Source organism: Mobula hypostoma, chromosome 8, assembly GCF_963921235.1.
Source record: "Mobula hypostoma chromosome 8, sMobHyp1.1, whole genome shotgun sequence".
NCBI classification, from domain to species: Eukaryota; Metazoa; Chordata; class Chondrichthyes; order Myliobatiformes; family Myliobatidae; genus Mobula; species Mobula hypostoma.
In genome coordinates, this window is record NC_086104.1 from 109,030,515 (window position 1) to 109,053,787 (window position 23,273).

At 43.9% G+C, this 23,273-nt stretch overlaps 1 protein-coding gene across 1 annotated transcript in view; it reads left to right on the top strand.

Annotated features, from left to right (window-relative positions):
• The window catches only part of LOC134351179 (centromere protein J-like), a 434,406-nt gene that overhangs the window by 24,736 nt on the left and 386,397 nt on the right, over positions 1-23,273 (top strand). The window contains exons 4-6 of the mRNA XM_063057290.1: positions 6,338-6,448; positions 14,477-14,621; positions 19,424-19,523. Of these exons, the coding sequence (XP_062913360.1) occupies positions 6,338-6,448; positions 14,477-14,621; positions 19,424-19,523 (356 nt within the window). The remainder of the gene's footprint in view (positions 1-6,337; positions 6,449-14,476; positions 14,622-19,423; positions 19,524-23,273) is intronic.

A 23,273-nucleotide genomic window follows, 5' to 3' on the forward strand; every position in this document is an offset into this window, starting at 1 on the left:
CTTCTCAGCCCAGTTTTGTATCCTATCAATGTCCCGTTGTAATTTCTGACAGCCCTCCACACTATCCACAACACCTCCAACCTTTGTGCCATCAGCAAATTTACTAACCCATCCCTCCACTTCCTCCTCCAGGTCATTTATAAAAATCACAAAGAGTAGGAGTCCCAGAACAGATCTCTGAGGCACACCACTGGTCACCAACCTCCATGCAGAATATGGCCTGTCTACAACCACTCTTTGCCTTCTGTGGGCAAGCCAATTCTGGATACACAAAGCAAGGTCCCCTTGGACCCTATGCCTCCTTACTTTCTCAATAAGCCTTGCATGGGGTACCTTGTAAAATGCCTTGCTGAAATCCATATACACTACATCTACTGCTCTACCTTCATCAATGTGTTTAGTCACATCCTCAAAAAATTCAATCAGGCTTGTAAGGCATGACCTGCCTTTGACAAAGTAATGCTGACTATTCCTAATCATATTATGCCTCTCCAAATATTCATAAATCCTGCCTCTCAGGATCTTCTCCAATTTACCAACCACTGAAGTAAGACTCACTGACCTATAATTTCCTGGGCTATCTCTACTCCCTTTCTTGAATAAGGGAACAACACCTGCAACCCTCCAATCCTCCAGAACCTCTCCCGTCCTCATTTTTGATGCAAAGATCATCGCCAGAGGCTCAGCAATCTCCTCTCTCACTTCCCACAGTAGCCTGGGGAACATCCTGTCCGGTCCTGGTGACATCCAACTTGATGCTTTCCAAAAGCTCCAGCACATCCTCTTCCTTAAGCACAAAATAATCTGCAGATGCTGGGGTCAAAGCAACACTTACAACACGCTGGAGGAACTCAGCAGGTCGGGCAGCATCCGTGGAAATGATCAGTCGACGTTTTGGGCCGGAACCCTTCATCAGGACTGTAGAGGGAAGGGGCAGAGGCCCTATAAAGAAGGTGGGGGGAGGGTGGGAAGGAGAAGGCTGGTAGGTTCCAAGTGAAAATCCAGTAAGGGGAAAGATAAAGGGGTGGGGGAGGGGGAGTAGGGAGGTGATAGGCAGGAAAGGTGAAGAAAGAATAGGGGAAAACACAATGGGTAGTAGAAGGAGGTGAAATCATGAGGGAGGTGGTAGGCAGCTGGGGGAGGAGGCAGAGTGACATAGGGATAGAGGAAGGGAGGGGGAGGGAATTACCGGAAGTTGGAGAATTCTATGTTCATACCAAGGGGCTGGAGACTACCTAGACGGTATATGAGGTGTTGCTCCTCCAGCCTGAGTTTAGCCTCATTATGGCAGTAGAGGAGGCCATGTATAGACATATCTGAATGGGAGTGGGAAGCAGAGTTGAAGTGGGTGGCTACTGGGAGATCCTGTCTGTTTTGATGGACAGAGAGGAGGTGCTCGATGAAGCTGTTCCCCAATCTGCGTCGGGTTTCACCGATACAGAGGAGGCCGCACCGGGAGCACCAGATGCTATAGATGACCCCAACAGATTCACAAGTGAAGTGTTGCCTCACTTGGAAGTACTGTTTGGGGCCCTGAATGGGAGGTGTAGGGACAGGTGTAGCACTTGCACTTACATGGGTAAGTGCCAGGTGGGACCAATCCCTGCAGAAGGCGGAGAGGGGTGGAGAGGGAAAGATGTGCTTAGTGGTGGGGTCCTGTTGAAGGTGGCAGAAGTTGCGGAGGATAATGTGTTGGCCTCAAAGCCCTCAAAGAAGAAGGCCTCAAAGCCCTCCGCTACTTTCTGGATAATAGACCTCACCAGTTCCCCCCCACCACTACCCTCCTCCAGTTGGCAGAACTGGTTCTCACACTCAATAACTTCTCTTTTGGCTCTTCCCACTTTCTTCAGACCAAGGGTGTAGCTATGGGAACTCCCATGGGCCCCAGCTATGCCTGCCTCTTCGTTGGTTATGTGGAACAGTCTGTGCTCCAAACCTATTCTGGTACTGCTCCCCAACTTTTCCTTCGGTACATTGACGACTACATTGGTGCTGCTTCCTGCACCCATGCTGAGCTCGTCAATTTCATCGACTTTACTTCTAACTTCCACCCAGCCCTCAAATTCACATGGTCTACCTCAGACACTTCTCTCCCCTTTCTCAATCTCTCGGCCTCCATCTCTGGAGAGAGACTGTCTACTGACATCTTCTACAAGCCCACTGACTCTCATAACTACCTCGACTATACCTCTTCCCACCCCGCCACATGCAAAAATGCCATTCCCTATTCCCAGCTCCTCTGTCTCCACCGCATCTGCTCCGAGGATGAAGTTTTCCATTCCAGGACATCTCAAATGTCCTCTTTCTTTAAGGATTGTGGTTTCCCTTCTGCTGTCATCAATGATGCCCTCACCCGCATCTCCTCCATTTCCCGCACTTCGGCTCTCACCCCATCCTCCCGCCACCACAAGAGGGACAGAGTTCCCCTTGTCCTCACCTACCACCCCACCAGCCTCCGGATCCAACACAATATCCTCCGCAACTTCCACCACCTTCAACAGGACCCCACCACTAAGCACATCTTTCCCTCTCCACCCCTCTCCGCCTTCTGCAGGGATCGGTCCCTCCACGACTCCCTGGTCGACACGTCCCTCCCCACGGATTTCCCACCTGGCACTTATCCCTGTAAGCGCAAGTGCTACACCTGTCCCTACACCTCCTCTCTTGCCACCATTCAGGGCCCCAAACAGCCCTTCCAAGTGAGGCAACACTTCACTTGTGAGTCAGTTGGGGTCATCTATTGCATCCGGTGCTCCCGGTGTGGCCTCCTCTACATCGGTGAAACCTGACGCAGATTGGGGGACCGCTTCGTCGAGCACCTCCGCTCCGTCCGCCATAACAGATAGGATCTCCTGGTTGCCACCCACTTCAACGCTGCTTCACATTCCCACTCGGATATGTCCATACATGGTCTCCTCTACTGCCATGATGAGGCTAAACTCAGGTTGGAGGAGCAACACCTCATATACCGTCTAGGTATCCAGCCCCTTGGTATGAACATAGAATTCTCCAACTTCTGGTAATTCCCTCCCCCTCCCTTCCCCTATCCCTATGGCACTCTGCCCCCTCCCCCAGCTGCCTACCACTTCCCTCATGTTTCCGCCTCCTTCTACTACCCATTGTGTTTTCCCCTATTCTTTCTTCACCTTTCCTGCCTATCACCTCCTTGCCTCCCTTCCCCCACCCCTTTATCTTTCCCCTTACTGCTTTTTCATCTGGAACCTACCAGCCTTCTCCTTCCCACCCTTCCCCCACTTTCTGTATAGGGCCTCTGCCCTGTCCCTCTACAGTCCTGACAAAGGGTTCCAGCCCGAAACATCGACAGATGGTTTCCACGGATGCTGCCCGACCTGCTGAGTTCCTCCAGCGTGTTGTGAGTGTTGCACATCCTCTTCCTTAATATCTACATGCTTAGGCTTTTCAGTTCACTACAAGTCATCCCTACAATCGCCAAGATCCTTTTCCGTAGTGAATACTGAAGCAAAGTATTCATTAAGTACCTCCACTATTTCCTCTAGTTCCATGCACACTTTCCACTGTCACACTTGATTGGTCCTATTCTCTCACGTCTTATCCTCTTGCTCTTCACATACTTGTAGAATGCCTTGGGGTTTTCCTTAATCCTGTCCACCAAGGCTTTTTCATGGCCCCATCTGGCTCTCCTAATTTCATTCTTAAGCTCCTTCCTGCTAGCCTTATAATCTTCTAGATCTCTAACATTACCTAGTTTTTTGAACCTTTCGTAAGCTCTTCTTTTCTTCTTGACTAGATTTACAACAACCTTTGTACACCACGGATCTTGTACCCTACCATCCTTTCCATGCCTCAGGAATGTACCATGCAAATATACCCTGAACATTTGCCACGTTTCTTCCTTACGTTTCCCTGAGAACATCTGTTTCCAATTTATGCTTCCAAGTTCCTGCCTGATCGCCTCATATTTCCCCTTACTCCAATTAAATGTTTCCCTAACTTGTCTGTTCCTATCACTCTCCAATGCTATGGTAAAGGAGATAGAATTGTGATCATTATCTCCAAAATGCTCTCCCACTGAGAGACCTGACATCTGACCCAGGTTCATTTCCCAATACCAGATCAAGTACAGCCTCTCCTCTTGTAGGCTTATCTACATATTGTGTCAAGAAACCTTCCTGAACACACCTAACAAACTCCACCCCATCTAAACCCCTCACTCTAGGGAGATGCCAATCAATATTTGGGAAATAAAAATCTCCCACCACAACAACCCTGTTATTATTACTCCTTTCCAGAATCTGTCTTCCTATCTGCTCCTTGATGTCCCTGTTACTATTGAGTGGTCTATAAAAAACACCCAGTAGAGTTATTGACCCCTTCCTATTCCTAACTTCCACCTGCAGGGACTCCGTAGACAATCCCTCCATGACTTCCTCCTTTTCTGCAGCCATGACACTATCCCTGATCCACAGTGCCACGCCCCCACCTCTTTTGTCTCCCTCCCTGTCCTTTCTAAAACATCTAAAGCCTGGCACTTGAAGTAGCCATTCCTGCCCCTGCACCATCCAAGTCTCTGTAATGGCCAAAACATCATAGCTCCAAGTGCTGATCCACACTCTAAGCTCATCCGCTTTATTCATAATACTCCGCGCATTAAAAAAGACCATCGGACTGAGCTCATCCCTTCTCTATTACCTGCCTATCCTCCCTTTTGTACTGCCTCCAAGCTTTCTCTATTTGTGAGCCAACCTTCCTTTCCTCTGTCACTTCAGTTCAGTTCCCACCCCACAGCATTTCTAGTTTAAACTCTCCCCAACAGCCTTAGCAAACCTTCCTGCCAGGATATTGGTCCCCCTCGGATTCAAGGGCAACCCGTCCTTTTTGTACAGGTCACACCTGCTGCAGAAGAGGTCCCAATGATCCAGAAATCTGTTAGGTTTTGTTTGTATATAGTTTCAGAATGTACTTCTTCCCAGAACATACTCGAGCAATTCTACACTGCCGTGATAGAGAGCAGCACCCTCTCACAATATACGAAAACTACAACAAGCTGTCAGGTCAGCACAAAAGGTCATTGGCTGCAGTCAACCATCTCTGCAGGACATGTACAGTATGTGTTCAGGACAATGAAGTGGGTTGGAAAACTCATTGCAGACAGTACCCACCATGCAAGCTGTCTTCTACAAAAGCTCCCTTCTGGAAACCGCTATAGGCTATTTCCTGAAACAAAAACCTTACATTATTTTAAAAGTTTCTTCCCCCAGGCAGTTAATCTGACCAACCATTCTAGTTAGCCCTGCTCTAACTCCCCCCTCCCCCTTTCTATTATCCCTATCTCTGCACTACACTGTAAAGACTTTAAATCCTTTTTATAAATGCTGTTTACATTGTGAATACATGCTGGTATTTATGTATTCATTCAAATTTTATTCCATATCTGTACATTAATGTCTAATTCTATTTTTATATAATTCTTTGTTGTTTATAGTTGTTGAATATTGTTCCTTTTTGTTACATTTTATGCTCTGACCAACACACACAGTAAGTTCCTAATACTTGTAAATAAAATTGATCTTTGATCCCTTCTCAATGTATTTCTAAATGTAACCACAGAAGTTGCAGCACCCGTCCTTTTGCTGTGCCCCTCCCCGTTATCCACGGACACAGAAAGACCTTCCAGGAAAACCCGCCATTCTCTTGCACTTCTTCTAGTTGGTGTATTTCATTTTCCGCACATGATGTGGTCTCTCGTACAATGGAGATAACAAATTCGAATTGGGTCATTGTTTTCTGATTTGGTGTTTAATTCAAAGGTTTATGTATGAGTAAACATGTTCTTCAGAGATATTATTTTTTTCAACTTTCCTACTATTTTGGGGTGGCAGGGTGAAGATATGTCTCTACCCATGGAGGTGTAAGGCTCTCCTTCCCTCCGCTGGTCTGCAGGTCACTCTTGGGCAAGGTGTAGCACCTGATTAGCCCCCGATCAGGATCACATGAAGCCATGGGAGCAGGTGGTAGATGGTGATATGAGCAGCTGGTGCATACCATAAGTCCTGATTATGTGACCACTGACGCCAGGCAGACAATCTCTGAAGAGTATTGATAATGGCTGGAGTTGCCTGTCTTGTAAAGACACTGCCCAGAAGAAGGCAAAAGCGAATCACTTCTGTGGAAAAATTTGCCAAGAACAATTGTGGTCATGGAAAGACCCTGATTGCCTGCATCAGATGACACAGCACATAATGTTGATGACTACTTTTAATAAGCATTTAGTTTTGTACTTGTGATCTATCAGTTTTGAAATCTTGTGTTAACAAGTTACTGCTAGTATAATTGCTTCATTTTATTTCTCTGACAGATGATTCAACTGCTGAATATTGTGCTCTGACTCAGTGTTCAGCTAATGGAAAGCTCAAGAGCCAGGCATCCAGACAGAAATCACAAGTAAAGGAACCAGAAACAAGTGTGGGTAAGATAAACGTCTGTTTGCTGGTGGTGGATCCTGATACTTCTACGATCCGAAGGTTCTTCAGGAATGAGGCATGGAATTTGTTGCTTATGATTATTTTATTAAGCATTACAAGAACAAAGAGCAATGGAAAGAAGGGGAAAACCATGGTGAGAGATGAGAGGGGAAAAGAAAAGAGAGAGCAGGGAAGCAGCAGAGGAAGAGAGCCTAAATGTCAGAGAAAAGAAAGAGAAGGAACAAAGGTAATCTTCTTATACCAGACCATTAATTCCGTTGAGAGTCAACAGATAACAGTCAAACAATAAAATAGCCAGATTCAAATAATGTGACAACCACCACTAATAGCAAGAGGTTTCCAGAAAAAATACAGAGGTAATTGTGACCAATGAAAAGCTCTGAATAATCACATGTATATAGGTGATTTTATAAAAATACAAACAAGCACAAGAAAGTTACACTACAAGGAAAATAACAATTCTACAGTCCAAACCAACAGTGGGCAAAGAAAGTTCAGAACTCTCAATTTATAGCATTTGACCTTTCATCAAGGAAAAAAAAACATACCATAAATTTCTTCCTGGAGATCATTCATGTGCCAGTTGAATAAGAGGCAAGAAGTAGGTAATTTCACAAAAGTTTTTCAGAGTATGTACTTTACCTCACTCTGTCAATAATGGCATTTGTGTGGTTCAACAGAGAAAGGACTCAGTTGATTAAAACTCCAAGTAACTTACGGCATGTGCATCACACACAACATGCTGGAGGAACTCAGCAGGCCAGGCAGCATCTAGGAAAAGAGTACAGTCGACGTTTTGTCTCCTATTAAAATCAGGAATAATGTTCAACAATAATCTGAGAACAACAGTTTATAAAATATGGGCACTTTGTGCAAGCACAGCATTTATTACTCATTTATATAACAAGATAAAGTGGAGCATCTTAATGTAATAATGGGGCAGTACAGTAGCATAGTGGTTAGCATAACAGTTTAAAGTGTCACAGACACAGGTTCAATTCCTGCCTCTGTCTGTAAGGAGATTGTACACTCACCCTGTGACCACGTGGAATGTCTCTCTCTGAAGGAAATGTCCCTCTCTGATGCAAAGTATTCATTAAGGACTTCCCCTGTTTCCTCCAACTCCAGGCAGGTGTTTCCTTTTCTATCCCTGATGGCCCTGTCCTCATTCTAATCATCGTCCTGTTCTTCACATATACGTAGAATACCTTGGTGTCCTTACTCCTACTCACCAAGGCCTTCTCATGCCTCCTTGGTCCACTCTTAAGCTCCTTCCTTCCTACCTTGTAATTATCTAGAGCTTTGTCTGATCCTTGCTTCCTAAACAGTAAGTAAGTTTTTCTCCTGCTTAACTAGATGTTCTATGTCTCTTGTCAACCAAGCTTTCTTCATCCTACTATTCTTTCTCTGCCTCAGTGGGACAAACCTATCCTCTCCCTAACAAACTCCATGTTTCAATTGTGCATTTCTTTGAGTGTATCTGTTCCCAATTTACACTTGCAACTTCTTGCCTAATCGCATCATAATTCACTCTCCCCCGAATAAATAATTTCCCATACCATCTATTTCTATCCCTGTCCAAGGCTAGGGAAGCTCCATCTTAAGGTCGGGGAGTTCCATGTACTGACCTATGCTCTAAGTTCATCATCCTTGTTTCTGATATGTCTTACATTAAAATAGACACACATCAACCCATCTAGCTGACTGCAGTTAGGGTCTATTCACTGTCTGTGAAAGTCTCAGGGATCCTGAGGGATCTGACACATTGCCTAGCACCAGATCCAGTATGGCCTTTCCTCTGGACAACTACTCGACATCTCACATAGAACATAAAACAGTAGTGCAGGAACAGGCCCTTTGGCCCACAATGCTGTGTTGAACCAAATAAAATTAGTCGTTAAATGGCTAACCAAACTAATTCCTTATGCTTACACAATGTTAATGTCCCTCCATTTTCTTCACATTCATGTGCCTATCTAAATGCCTCTTAAAAGTCCCCCATGTACCTGCCTTCCCCCACCACTCCAGGCCATGTATTCCAGGCACCCTCCGCTCTCTGTGTAAAAGAAAAACTTGCCTCTCACATCTCCTTTACTCCTCTCATCTTAAATGCATGTCTTCTGGTATTAGGCATTTCAATCCTTGGAAAAAGATACTATCTGTCTACTCTACTCTACCTATCCCTCTCAAAATCTTGTAAACAAAAATTTTAAAATTAGATTTGTGTTCTTTTCTGGTTCAGCTCAGGGTATTTGCATATGTATTTATAACGAAAAGGAGATGGCACAGGTGTTCAAGGCCACAAGAAAACACTTTTTCGAACTAGAGCAAGTGAAAACAAAAGGAAAAACAATTCTCTCTCTCTGTCTCTCTGTCTTTCTTTCTCTGTCTCTCTCCCCTCTGTCTCTCCCACTGTCTCTCGCTCTCTGTCTCTCTAAGTCTAAGTCTAACTCAGATTTGACATACTCTGACTCTCTTGAAGTACTGTTGCCTATCTCACCATTAGCCACCAGCTGTAGCCTAGCCTCGGACAAAACTCTCTGCTCCTGTGCCAAGAAGGTGCCCCTTTTATACCCTTCAAAACTCCTCACACTGGTACTTTTCCATGTACCTACGAAATGACCTCACCTTCCCATGAAAACATGTTTTTCACCATCTTCCACTGTTATGGCAGTTGACTTGTACTGCCTTAACTTTCTCAAAACATTGCTGTGGACTGGTTCTCTTGTACTTTCTGAAACCAATCCCTCTCCAAGCTAACAGCACTTTATCTTACAAACTTCCATCTTCTTTTTGCATATACCAAGCAGCAATCACATTTAACTATTTCTTTACACCTCTATTAGATCTTCCCTCAGCCTCCGCTGCTTCCGAGAAACAGCCCAGGTTTGCATGATGGAATTGCGGCCAAGTTTGTGTATGATACATAGGTAGGTGGAGGGGCAGATAGCGTTGAGGAAGTAGGGAACTTGCAGAAGGACTGAGATAGATTAGGAGAATAGACAAGGAAATAGCTCGTGGAACATGGTGTAGGGAAGTGTATGGTTATGCATATTGGTAGAAGGAATAAAGATGTGGGTTATTTTCTAAATGAGGAGAAAATTCAAAAATCAGAAGTGCAAAGGGATTTGTGAGTCCTTGTACAGGATTCCCTAAAGATTAACTTGCAGGTTAAGTCAGTAGTAAGGAAGGCAAATGTTAGCTTTCATTTCAAGAGAACTAGAATACTTAAGTAAGGATTTAATGTTGAGGCTTTGGAGAGGGTTCAGAGGAAGTTCACGAGAATGATCTCAGGAATGAAAGGGTTAACATATGAGGAGCATTTGAAGGCTTTCAGCCTGTATTCACTGGGCTTTAGAAGAATGAAGGGGGATCTCATGGAAACCTATTGAATATTGAAAGGCCTAGATGGAGTGGAGGTAGAGAGAAGGTGGGGGAGTCAAATCAAATCAAATTCAAGTTTAGTTATCATTCAACCATAAATGAATGTAACTGTATGGAACAGTGTTCCTCTGGAGCCAAGGTGCAAAACATACACAGCATATGAATCAGAATAGCGAGCAAGAAAAACATAGTCACGCAAAAAAACATATATATAGCCCAAGTCCCTGAGCCACATGTCCCACAGAGTGATGGTGCAGTTCTTGGCAGTGTGCAGCCACTGCAAACCAACCTGTCATTCCACTGATCGAACACTGGAGGGTAGCACTGACAGGAGAGGCCAGTGCTACACCAACTCTCCTGGACTGCAGCAGCAGGCAAGCCCGTGGCTTGAGACCTAGTGCTCACCACAACTAAAGCTACGCACTTCCCCACCGCCTGTCACGCCACCAAACAACAGTAACACTTCTGCAGCATCTTATATTATCACTGTCCAACAGGGTCTTGCAATCGCAAGAGAAACGTCCAAGACCATCACCTGTGGTTATATTGCATGCCTCCTCTGCGCACCATCTGTGGTGTCTTCAACGCCTTCCTTTAGCAATCAACAACAAGGTCTGCACCCAGTGGATCACCTTTAAACTCAGTCCAGCTCCTCCAACACCCAAACCAGCTTTTCTGTTCAATGTGCAGATCACTGATGGGGTAGATCTGCAGCACCTGAAATTCTTGGAGTCCAGTATGGTCCTGCAAACATTAAAAAGATATTTAACAAAGAAAAAAACACCTTCGGTTGGTCCCCAAGAGGCCACTGCATCCAAACACGCCTCCATCTTACCTGAGTCTTGGATCAGAGGGGATAGGCTCAGAATAGAAAAATGTCCCTCTAGAACAGAGGAATTTCTTTAGCCAGAGAGTAGTGAATCAGTGGAACTCATTTGCCACAGACATCTGTAGAGGCCAAGTGAGTGGGTAATCTTTATTTAAAGTGGAGAGTGACAGGTTCTTGATTAGTAAGGGCATCAATGGTTACGGGAAGAAGGGGAAGTAGTTCTTCATGTCAAGAGAGTAAGGCTCTGCTGATTCAGATCCGATCTCTTTATCCTGAGCTAGTACATTTTACGTCTCACTTCCGTGTAGCTCCTCCTCACTGAGTACCAGACTGAGCTACAGAACCCAGTCATTTCTAGTGTCTCACTCATTTAGCTGCCTCCTAGAGGAAAATCACCAGTCAACACAAATGCTGGAAGGTTCCATGTAGCCTGGGGCAAAGTGAGTGACTCTCTATATTGGAGTGGGAATGGTTTTTCTGGCAAGTGAGTGGTCAGAATCTTGCCAGCTTGTTGAGAGGGAAATGACTCCGTTTGTTCACTCTGGAACAAAGGCAAGTACTGATATTACAATAGTATCCACAGATTGACAGGCCAGATGTTTCATCTCAGCAATGACTTCTGTGCTTTTTCTCCAGACAGACTTCTTCCTGGTCATGAGCCACAATAATTTCCTATAACATCCTTCATTTTGAGAGCTATCTCATCTGCTTTTCTATCCTTCTGAAATGTCCATTCCTCTTATTGTCAGGCTTATCCACTCAGCAATCATGTCTGTATTATTTCTATTTGATGATTGGAGCCAGAGAAGCCCACGTATCTCTGTGCATCACCATTTAAATTAACGAGATCAAATTAATGAGATTTGATCATCTCATTCTCATTTTTGCCATAAGTTACCCACCACATACTTTCCTAAAGGCTAACCCCCGCCGACCAGCTCTCTTGTCCTCATTGGTCGCTTCCTGGAAGTCAAACTGGATTGCCTCCAACTGTAGGTGACCTAGCACGAGATGAGGAACTGCTGTGTGCATGTTCTTACAGAAACATTGCTGCAGGAAAACATCCCAGACACAGCCATCAATCTTTAGGCCAAGCCGCACAGCCTGTCCTAATATTATTTTGTACTGTATATGCTGGATCTACCAATATGTGCTGTGTGCAGTACGTGTCAATCCTGATGAAAGGTCTCAGCCAGAAATGTTGACTGTTTACTCTTTCCCATAGATGCTGCCTGACCTTTTGAGTTCCTCCAGCATCTTGTGCATGTTGCTTTGGATTTCCAGTATCTTCAGACTTCCTCGAGTTTGTGACTGTATGTCATGTGTTTTTTACCTTGGCCCCAGAGCAACAGATGTTTCATTTTGCTGTATACATGCGTATGGTTGGAGGATGCCTTGCCTTGCGCCCTTAACTCCTGGTGGCACCATCATGACGAGCTTTGCACCAGTCTGTTCCATCTGTTGCGGTTGTGTGCCAGAGCCTGGATCACCGCAAATGTTTCCCCTGTCCATTCTTTAACGTTGTCCGTCCATCTTTTCCTCTGTCTACCTCTTTCTTCTCTCCTCCACAATTCCTTGTAGAACGGTCTTTGCAAGGCCACTGGATCTTGTTACGTGGCCGTACCATCTCAGCTTTCTTTTCTTCACCGTTGTGAGAAGCTCTTCATGGGGGCCAGTGTGGTGCTGGATGGTCTTGCGGACCTGCTCGTTTGTGATGCGGTCCAAGTATGAGATGCCCAAGTTGTTGCAATAGCATCTCATTTCCAATGCCAACAACAGGAATTCTGCAGATGTTGGAAATTCAATCCCTTCCTCCACTATCAACTCTGCTCTCAAACGCATCTCCCCCATTTCACGTACATCTGCTCTCACTCCATCCTCCCGCCACCCCACTAGGAATAGGGTTCCCCTGGTCCTCACCTACCACCCCACCAGCCTCCGGGTCCAACATATTATACTCCGTAACTTCCGCCACCTCCAACAGGATCCCACCAGTAAGCACATCTTTCCCTCCCCCCCCTCTGCTTTCCGCAGGGATCGCTCCCTACACAACTCCCTTGTCCATTCGTCCCCCCCATCCCCCCCCATTGATCTCCCTCCTGGCACTCATCCTTGTAAGCGGAACAAGTGCTACACATGCCCTTACACTTCCTCCCTTACCACCATTCAGGGCCCCAAACAGTCCTTCCAGGTGAGGTGACATTTCACCTCTGAGTCGGCTGGGGTGATATACTGTATCCGGTGCTCCCAATGTCGCCTTCTATATATTGGCGAGACCCGACGCAGACTGGGAGACTGCTTTGCTGAACACCTATGCTCTGTCCGCCAGAGAAAGCAGGATCTCCCAGTGGCCACACATTTTAATTCCACATCCCATTCCCATTCTGATATGTCTATCCACGGCCTCCTCTACTGTAAAGATGAAGCCACACTCAGGTTAGAGGAACAACACCTTATATTCCGTCTGGGTAGCCTCCAACCTGATGGCATGAACATCGACTTCTCTAACTTCTGCTAATGCCCCACCTCCCCCTCGTACCCCATTTGTTACTTATTTTTATACACACATTCTTTCTCTCACTCTCCTTTTTCTCCCTCTGTCCCTCTCACTATACCCCTTGCCCATCCTCTGGTTCCCCCCCCCACTTGTCTTTCTCCCTGGACCTCCTGTCCCATGATCCTCTCATATCCCCTTTGCCAATCACCTTTCCAGCTCTTGGCTCTATCCCTCCCCCTCCTGTCTTCTCCTATCATTTTAGATCTCCCCCTCCCCCTCCCACTTTCAAATCTCTTACTAACTCTTCCTTCAGTTAGTCCTGACGAAGGGTCTCAGCCTGAAACGTTGACTGTACCTCTTCCTAGAGATGCTGCCTGGCCTGCTGCATTCACCAGCAACTTTGATGTGTGTTGCTTTCATTTCCAATGCCTGTATCTTCCTCTGTAGCTCTGCTGTGACGGTCCATGTCTCACATGCGTACAGGAAGATGGAGAATACCAATGCATGCAGGAGTCTGATCTTGTACTTCATGGTGATGTTTCTGTCCCTCCATATTGTCTTGAGTTTGGATAGTGCAGTCATTGTCTGTGCGGTTCTTGCCAGGACTTCTGGTCTTGATCCTTCATCACTGATCATTGCCCCCAGGCACTGTCTCAAGTTTCTGACCATGGACTGAGATGTCTGTTGTGATGGCACCATTGGCATTTGCCATGAGCTTGGTTTTCTCGGCACTTATTTCCATTCCAAACTTTGTGGAGGCTCTGCCAAGATGGCTGACCAGGTTGGCCAATTCATCCTCTTTTCTTGCAAGTCCATCAACGTCATCAGCAAATCTTAGGTTTGCGATGTTCCTCCTTCTGATGCTGACTATGCCCACATGATCTTCAAGGGCAACACTCATGATTCGTTCAAGAAAGATATTGAAGAGAGTGGGGAGAGGAGACAGACTTGACAGACTCCTACAGAGGTATGGAACCACTCATGATTTGTTCCACGAAGACATTGAAGAGAGTGGGGGAGAGGAGGCAGCCCTGACGGACTCCTACAGAGGTATGGAACCACTCCCCGATGGTGCCCTGAGCGAGTACTGCACTGGTTGCCTTGGTGTAAAGCTGATGGATTGTATGAATCAGCTTCGGCCCCAAGTTGAATTTCTTCAGGGTGGCCCATAAGGCATCATGCCAGACTCTGTCAAATACCTCTGGAGGATATCAAGTGCTAAAAGATTATACTTACTGGATGAAGGTGATAAACTGTTGAAAACAATTCCGTTTGTTTTAATTAAATCTATCATTTCTTTAGACGAGTGTATCCTGGAGCATGAAAACTATCCTGGAAATCTTTCTCCAATCAATGAAGAGAAAGCTGAGCAAGGAGAAGAGCAGCGTGTTGTCACTCCTTTTGGAATTAAAACAAATTCTAAGGAAATGGGGCGACTAGAGGAAAGGTAAGAGTAAAGACCATTTGGTGATGAATGTTTATAATAAATTGAAGGATTATAATGATACACATTCCCTGTTTAGTACTTTTCCATGTCAAGATTTGCTCACACCTCATGTGATTGTTTTGTATCTGTAGACTACATTTGGAATATGGTGTTCAGTTCTGGTGACCTCATTATAAGAAGGCTGTGGAAGCTTTAGAGAAGGTGCAGAGCAAATTTACCAGGATGCTGTCTGAACTAGAGGACATGTCTTATAAAGTTAGAATCAGCAAGCTGGGGCATTTCCCTTTGGAGCAAAAGAGGACAAAAGGTGACTTGATAGAGGTGTACAAGATGATAAGAAGCATAAATCGAATGGAGAGCCAGAGAATATTTCCCAGGTTGGAAATAGCTAACCTAATGGTGGTGGGTGTGTGGAACACACTGACAGGGATGGTGTTAGAGGCTGATATATTAGGGGCATTTAAAAAAACTTATAGATAGGCACATGGATGATAGAAAAATGGAGGGATATGCAGGAGGGAAGGGTTAGACTGATTCTAGAGTAAGTTCAAAGTTTGGCACAGCATCAAGGCTGAAGGGCCTGTACTGTGCTATCATGTTCTATAGTCTATGTAATCTTTGGAAGTGAGAATGAATTGTTTAGGTAAAGTTTGCCAAGAATGAATAAGTCTTAGTGCAGATACCTCAACAGTAGGTGACACTACAGCACCTATTAACTCCATTTACAAACTGACGGCCAAAATTATTCATTCCATGTGGACTATTTGTTCAGAATTTATGCTATGCTGTTTATTTTACTGTCCCTCCCCTAACCACAACCTCACACCAGCCTTGAGATTAAAGGATAGATTGTTTGCAGTATTACAGTTCAGCATGCATACTTTCAACCTTACTTCATTATTGAACCCACGCCTCCTGAAGCCACTTTATATGTCCACCATCACCCTAGTTCTCAAGAATCACTTCCTGAAAAACTTCACTTCTTCAGCTTTTTTAGAGCCATACTGTAATCAAACCAAGTGAACACAGTATTATGATATGTAAATCATGTTTGACAAATTTGCCAGAAGTCTTTCAGGATCATTCAATCATAATAGATACTGTAGAGAAGAATCTGTACGTGTAGTATATTTGGATTTCTGGAAGCTACTTAACAATGTGGCACATAGAGACTGGTGCACAAGGGCTAGTGGCATTAGGAAGTTGTGTGCTTTTTTTGTAATTTATTTTTTATTGAATTTCATCATCAAACAAACATTTCCATAAGATGTACTTTGGATACTGTACATATATATCATATAATCATATTTGTCACAAATCTCCACATAATATTTATCTGAGGTATACACTTATAGAAAGGAGAGGAAAGAAAGAACAATCGAAAGAAGAAAACTATGTACAGAGTAGGGAGTGGTTTTTTTTTACAACATATTTATTGACTTGTAAGAATAAAATCAGGCCTATGGGGTGTTATGTAGTTAAACCATTTTTTTCCAGTATGAATCAAATTGTTCCAGCTTATGATTAACAGATGCTGTTATCTTCTCCATTTTGTAAATGTCCATTGTAATTTCCATCCATACATTTATAGTTGGGCACTCCTGTGATAAACATTTCCTGGTGAGAGTCTTTTTACCAGCCACCAGCAGTATACTCATTAAATATTTATCTCTTTTCAACCATTCTTGAGGTATATACCCAAAATATATGGTCTTACTCTCTAAGGGTATTTCACATTTAAAGATGTCTTGTAGGGCATTATGTATCCTACTCCAATAGTCTTTGATAACGGGGCAATCCCAGAAAATATGGTAATGGTTTGCATTTTGATTTCTACAATTTCTCCAGCAAACAGGGAGGTTACTATCATAATGGGATTTCTGAGAGGGTGTAATAAAATATCTTATCAAGTTTTTCCACCTGAACTCCCTCCATTTCTGTGAACTGGTACACTTTCATTGATACCTCCATATTATTGTCCAGTCTTCCTCAGATATTATTATCCCTCCTTCCTTCTCTCATTTTGTTTTAATGTATGAAGTCAAATGTGTTTTAAGATTTGACGAACCCTTATACATGCTTGAAATTATTCTACTACCTTTGTCTGAATTATATGCTTTTCTAAATAGCTCTATCAGACATGTACTTGCCTTGGTTACATTTTTAACCATCCTATTAACATACTGTCGCATCTGTAAATATCGATAAAAGTCTTGTTTTTCTAATAAGTGTTTGTCTTTGAGCATTTCAAAACTGAACAGTGTTCCTTCTTTCATTATATTGCAAATAGCTGTTATTCCTTTAGCTGTCCAGTCCTTAAATCTAGCATCCAGTTTATTTGGTGTAAAATCTGAGTCATATGCACACAATTGGGAGAGTCGAGGACAAGTGGTGGGAGAGTCGAGGACAAGAGGGCACAGCCTCAGAATAGAGGGGTGCCCTTTAAAATAGAGATGCGGAAAAATTTCTTTAGCCAAAGGGTGGTGAATTTGTGGAATTTGTTGCCACATGCAGCTGTGGAGGTCAGGTCATTGGGTGTATTTAAGGCAAAGATTGATGGGTTCTTGATTGGACATGGCATCAAAAGTTATGGGGGAAGGCTGGGATCCGGGGTTGAGAAGGAGAGAAAAAAAGGATCAACCATGATTGAATGGCGGAGCAGACTCGATCAGCCAGCTGACCTACTTCTGCTCCTCTGGCCTCTTATCTGTTCTCACTTCCCTATCACCTCCCTCTTGGTCCCCTCCTCCTTCCTCTTCTCCTATGGTCAACTCTCCTCTCTCATCAGATTCCTTCCTCTCCAGCCCTTTACCTTTCTTACACACCTAGCTTCACCTATCCTCCATCCCCTCCCCCTATCTTTTTATTCTTGGATCTTCCCCCTTCCTTTCCAGTCCTGAAGAAGGGTCCAGACCTGAAATGTTGACTGTTTATTCTTTTCCATAGACGCCGCCCGCCCTGGTGAGTTCCTCCAGCGTTTGTGAGTGTTATGCTGGATTTCCAGCATCTGCAGACTTTCAAAGTCAAAGTCAAAATTTATTATCAGAATACATACATATCACCACATACAACACTGAGAGTCTTTCTGTGGGCATACTCAGCAAATCGATAGAACAGTAACTATAAACAGGATCAATGAACAACAAACTGTGCAAATGCAGATATAAATAAATAACAATAAATAAGATAAAGAAAAGTCCTTAAGTGAGTGTAGTTATCCCTTTTTACTCAAGAGCTTGATGGTTGACGATAGTAACTGTTCTTGAACCTGGTGGTGCGAGTCCTGAGGCTCTTGTACCTTCTACATGATGGCAGCAGAGAGACAAGAGCATTACTCTGGGTGGTGAGGATCTGTGATGATTGATGCTGTTTTCCTATGCCAATGTTTCATATAGCTGTGCTCAACGGTTGGGAGGGTTTTACCTGCGACATACTGAGCCAAATCCATTACCTTTTTGTAGGATTTTCCACTCAAAGGCATTGGTGTTCCCATACCAGGCCATAATGCAGCCAGTCAGCACACTTTCCACCTCACATCTATAGAAGTTTGCGAAGGTTTTTAATGACATGCCGAATCCCCACAGACTCCTGAGGAAGTAGAGGCGCTGTCGTGCTTTCTTTGGAATTATATTTATATGATGAGTCCAGGGCAGGTTTACTGAGATAGTGACACCCAGGAATTTAAATTTACTGACTCTCTCCACCTCTGATCCTGTGATGAGTACTGGCTCATAGACTAATGGTTTCCCTCCCCTGAAGTCTACAATCAGTTCTTTGGTCTTATTGACATTGAGTGAGAGGTTGTTGCTATGACACCACTCAACCAAATTTTCAGTCTCCCTCCTGCATGCTGATTCATCACCCCCTTTGATACAGCCCACAACAGTGTTGGCAGCAGCAAACTTGTATATGGTTTTGGAGCTGTACTTTGCAACACAGTCACAGGTGTAAAGTGAGCAGAGCGGGGGGCTAAGGACACATCCCTACTGTGCTCCTGTGCTGATGGAGATTACGGAGGAGACGTTTTTGCTCATCCGGACTGACTGGGGTCTACAAGTGAGGAAATCTAGGATCCAATTGCACAAAGGGGTCTTTGAGTTTACTGATTAATTTTGAGGAGACTTTCTCATGTTTAAATCATTCGGGCTACTTAAGGAAGAAGTAGATAGGTTTTTGAAAGCCAGGGGCTCTGAGGGCTTTGGGGAACTGGAACAGAAGAAAAGATGAGGCTTGGTGTAGGTTAGCCATGATCATATGAAGGCTCCTATTCCATTCCAATGCTCCAATATTGATGTTCTCTATATTTCCAATATTCTGATGTTCTCCTGATGATAGATTTCCTTTCCTGAAAGGCATTATTGATTCAAATAGCATTGTACAAACCAGTGTTCGCAAAGCAACCATTTCTAAGGCTAGAGCTTCAAAAAATATCCAAATTTTATTTAATTATTTGAATTTAAATTGTGAGATGATTAGATTTGATCTCAGATCCTGGGATCAATGGTTAAGAACTCTAGTTGCCGGTGCTTTATCCTAACTTGCATGGTTACTCACAACATGGGTCTCATGGACACTGGTGAGGACAGAAAAGGGGTATAGAATATAAATAAGCCTTTACCAGAAATGTTAACTCTTTTCCTTTTTACAGATGTTACCTGACCTGCTGAGCATTTTCAGCACTTTCTGATTTTATTTCAATAATCCTTACAATTGGCAGGAATTTAGTGCATTAAAGGTCTAAAACAAGAAGATATATTGAAATAAACAGCCACAACACTAACTACAACTGCTTTTCCTTTTAGACCTATCAGGCCTGGAGTTGATGAAAAGCAAAAGACTTTTGAAGATTTTGTTGAAGAACAACTTAAGGTGGATTCAGAGTTATTTCAACAAGATCCCCAGGTATACAGGTTACTTTTCATCGTAAAGGGCTAAGAGAGTTGTAAAAGAGCGCCTGAAGGCTTTGTGTGTCAATGCAAGGAACATTCGTAATAAGGTGGATGGATTGAAAGTGCAGATTGTTGTTAATGATTATGATATAGTTGGGATCACAGAGACATGGCTCCAGGGTGACCAGGGATGGGAGCTCAACATTCAGGGATATTCAATATTCAGGAGGGATAGACATGAAGGAACGGGAGGTGGGGTGGCGTTGCTGATTAAAGAAGAGATTAACGCAATAGAAAAGAAGGACATAAGCCGGGAAGATGTGGAATCGATATGGGTAGAGCTGCGTAACACTAAGGGGCAGAAGACGCTGGTGGGAGTTGTGTACAGGCCACCTAACAGTAGTAGTGAGGTGGGAGATGGTATTAAACAGGAAATTAGAAATGTGTGCAATAAAGGAACAGCAGTTATAATGGGTGACTTCAATCTACATGTAGATTGGGTGAACCAAATTGGTAAAGGTGCTGAGGAAGAGGATTTCTTGGAATGTATGCGGGATGGTTTTTTGAACCAACATGTCGAGGAACCAACTAGAGAGCAGGCTATTCTGGACTGGGTTTTGAGCAATGAGGAAGGGTTAATTAGCAATCTTGTCGTGAGAGGCCCCTTGGGTAAGAGTGACCATAATATGGTGGAATTCTTCATTAAGATGGAGAGTGACATAGTTAATTCAGAAACAAAGGTTCTGAACTTAAAGAGGGGTAACTTTGAAGGTATGAGACGTGAATTAGCTAAGATAGACTGGCAAATGACACTTAAAGGATTGACGGTGGATATGCAATGGCAAGCATTTAAAGGTTGCATGGATGAACTACAACAATTGTTCATCCCAGTTTGGCAAAAGAATAAATCAAGGAAGGTAGTGCACCCGTGGCTGACATGAGAAATTAGGGATAGTATCAATTCCAAAGAAGAAGCATACAAATTAGCCAGAGAAAGTGGCTCACCTGAGGACTGGGAGAAATTCAGAGTTCAGCAGAGGAGGACAAAGGGCTTAATTAGGAAGGGGAAAAAAGATTATGAGAGAAAACTGGCAGGCAACATAAAAACGGACTGTAAAAGCTTTTATAGATATGTAAAAAGGAAAAGACTGGTAAAGACAAATGTAGGTCCCCTGCAGACAGAAACAGGTGAATTGATTATGGGGAGCAAGGACATGGCAGACCAATTGAATAATTACTTTGGTTCTGTCTTCACTAAGGAGGACATAAATAATTTTCCAGAAATAGTAGGGGACAGAGGGTCCAGTGAGATGGAGGAACTGAGGGAAATACATGTTAGTAGGGAAGTGGTGTTAGGTAAATTGAAGGGATTGAAGGCAGATAAATCCCCAGGGCCAGATGGTCTGCATCCTGGAGTGCTTAAGGAAGTAGCCCAAGAAATAGTGGATGCATTAGTGATAATTTTTCAAAACTCATTAGATTCTGGACTAGTTCCTGAGGATTGGAGGGTGGCTAATGTAACCCCACTTTTTAAAAAAGGAGGGAGAGAGAAACCGGGGAATTATAGACTGGTTAGCCTAACGTCGGTGGTGGGGAAACTGCTGGAGTCAGTTATCAAGGATGTGATAACAGAACATTTGGAAAGCGGTGAAATGATCGGACAAAGTCAGCATGGATTTGTGAAAGGAAAATCATGTCTGACGAATCTCATAGAATTTTTTGAGGATGTAACTAGTAGAGTGGATAGGGGAGAACCAGTGGATGTGGTATATTTGGATTTTCAAAAGGCTTTTGACAAGGTCCCACACAGGAGATTAGTGTGCAAACTTATAGCACACGGTATTGGGGGTAAGGTATTGATGTGGGTGGAGAATTGGTTAGCAGACAGGAAGCAAAGAGTGGTAATAAACGGGACCTTTTCAGAATGGCAGGCGGTGACTAGTGGGGTACTGCAAGGCTCAGTGCTGGGACCCCAGTTGTTTATAATATATATTAATGACTTGGATGAGGGAATTAAATGCAGCATCTCCAAGTTTGCGGATGACACGAAGCTGGGTGGCAGTGTTAGCTGTGAGGAGGATGCTAAGAGGATGCAGGGTGACTTGGATATGTTGGGTGAGTGGGAAAATTCATGGCAGATGCAATTTAATGTGGATAAATGTGAAGTTATCCACTTTGGTGGCAAAAATAGGAAAACTGATTATTATCTGAATGGTGGCCGATTAGGAAAAGGGGAGGTGCAACGAGACCTGGGTGTCATTATACACCAGTCATTGAAAGTGGGCATGCAGGTACAGCAGGCGGTGAAAAAGGCGAATGGTATGCTGGCATTTATAGCGAGAGGATTCGAGTACAGGAGCAGGGAGATACTACTGCAGTTGTACAAGGCCTTGGTGAGACCGCACCTGGAGTATTGTGTGCAGTTTTGGTCCCCTAATCTGAGGAAAGACATTCTTGCCATAGAGGGAGTACAAAGAAGGTTCACTAGATTGATTCCTGGGATGGCAGGACTTTCATATGAAGAAAGACTGGATGAACTGGGCTTGTACTCGTTGGAATTTAGAAGATTGAGGGGGGATCTGATTGAAACGTATAAAATCCTAAAGGGATTGGACAGGCTAGATGCAGGAATATTGTTCCCGATGTTGGGGAAGTCCAGAATGAGGGGTCACAGTTTGAGGATAAAGGCGAAGCCTTTTAGGACCGAGATTAGGAAAAACTTCTTCACACAGAGAGTGGTGAATCTGTGGAATTCTCTTCCACAGGAAACAGTTGAGGCCAGTTCATTGGCTATATTTAAGAGGGAGTTAGATATGGCCCTTGTGGCTACATGGATCAGGGGGTATGGAGGGAAGGCTGGTACAGGGTTCTGAGTTGGATGATCAGCCATGATCATAATAAATGGCGGTGCAGGCTCGAAGGGCTGAATGGCCTACTCCTGCACCTATTTTCTATGTTTCTATGTTTCTGTACACAGCAAAATGCTATTTCTTGTCACATGACCCAGTTCCTCCAGGTCGCCACTTTACGTAACTGATGTTGCATGCTTTAGATTTTAAAGTTATGTCAGACTGCAGGAGTCTTAGCAATTAATGGGAAGTGAGAATTCCCGGGTTTAGCTGGAAAGAGAGAACTTTGGAAATTGGAGCAGGATTAGACTATATGACCTGCTGAAATCTGTGCACTATTCAATATTGCTCTTGAACAACTGGATTTTATACAGTCAACCTCCATACCCTTTGACCTTCTGATCAATGTGTATTGTACAAAATCTGCTTTGTTTTATATGGTGTCTGTAACACAGAAAGTCAGAGTCAGAAATGCAAGTGCATGTACGCACAGGTTCAAGGAAAAACAGCAAAGAAGGAACATAGCAGATTTTCTCCGAGCAGCTTGGACCCGGGCCCGTATTTTTGATCATGACCATGGTTCCAACTTTCGACAGGGATTTGCTAGTGGCAGTGTCATGGTCCTGGCATGGGGACAGCAGCAGGTGGCCCTGCAAACAATTCAGGGTAAGAGCTATTCACGGATTGCAGAAATGGTGATGTGAAATGCAAAGGACATGCTAGCAGAAAGTTGACTCCACTTCACTTCGCTGCAGGATTTGACAGAAAGGATGCTGTTTTACACCTCTTACAAAAGTAACATATGAGCAGCATTCAGATGGAAAACATATATTAAACACAATTTTTACAAGCAAGAACACATTGGAACATAGGTAATGGCTCCCAAGCGGGTAAGTTTGTAGAATGTGTACAAG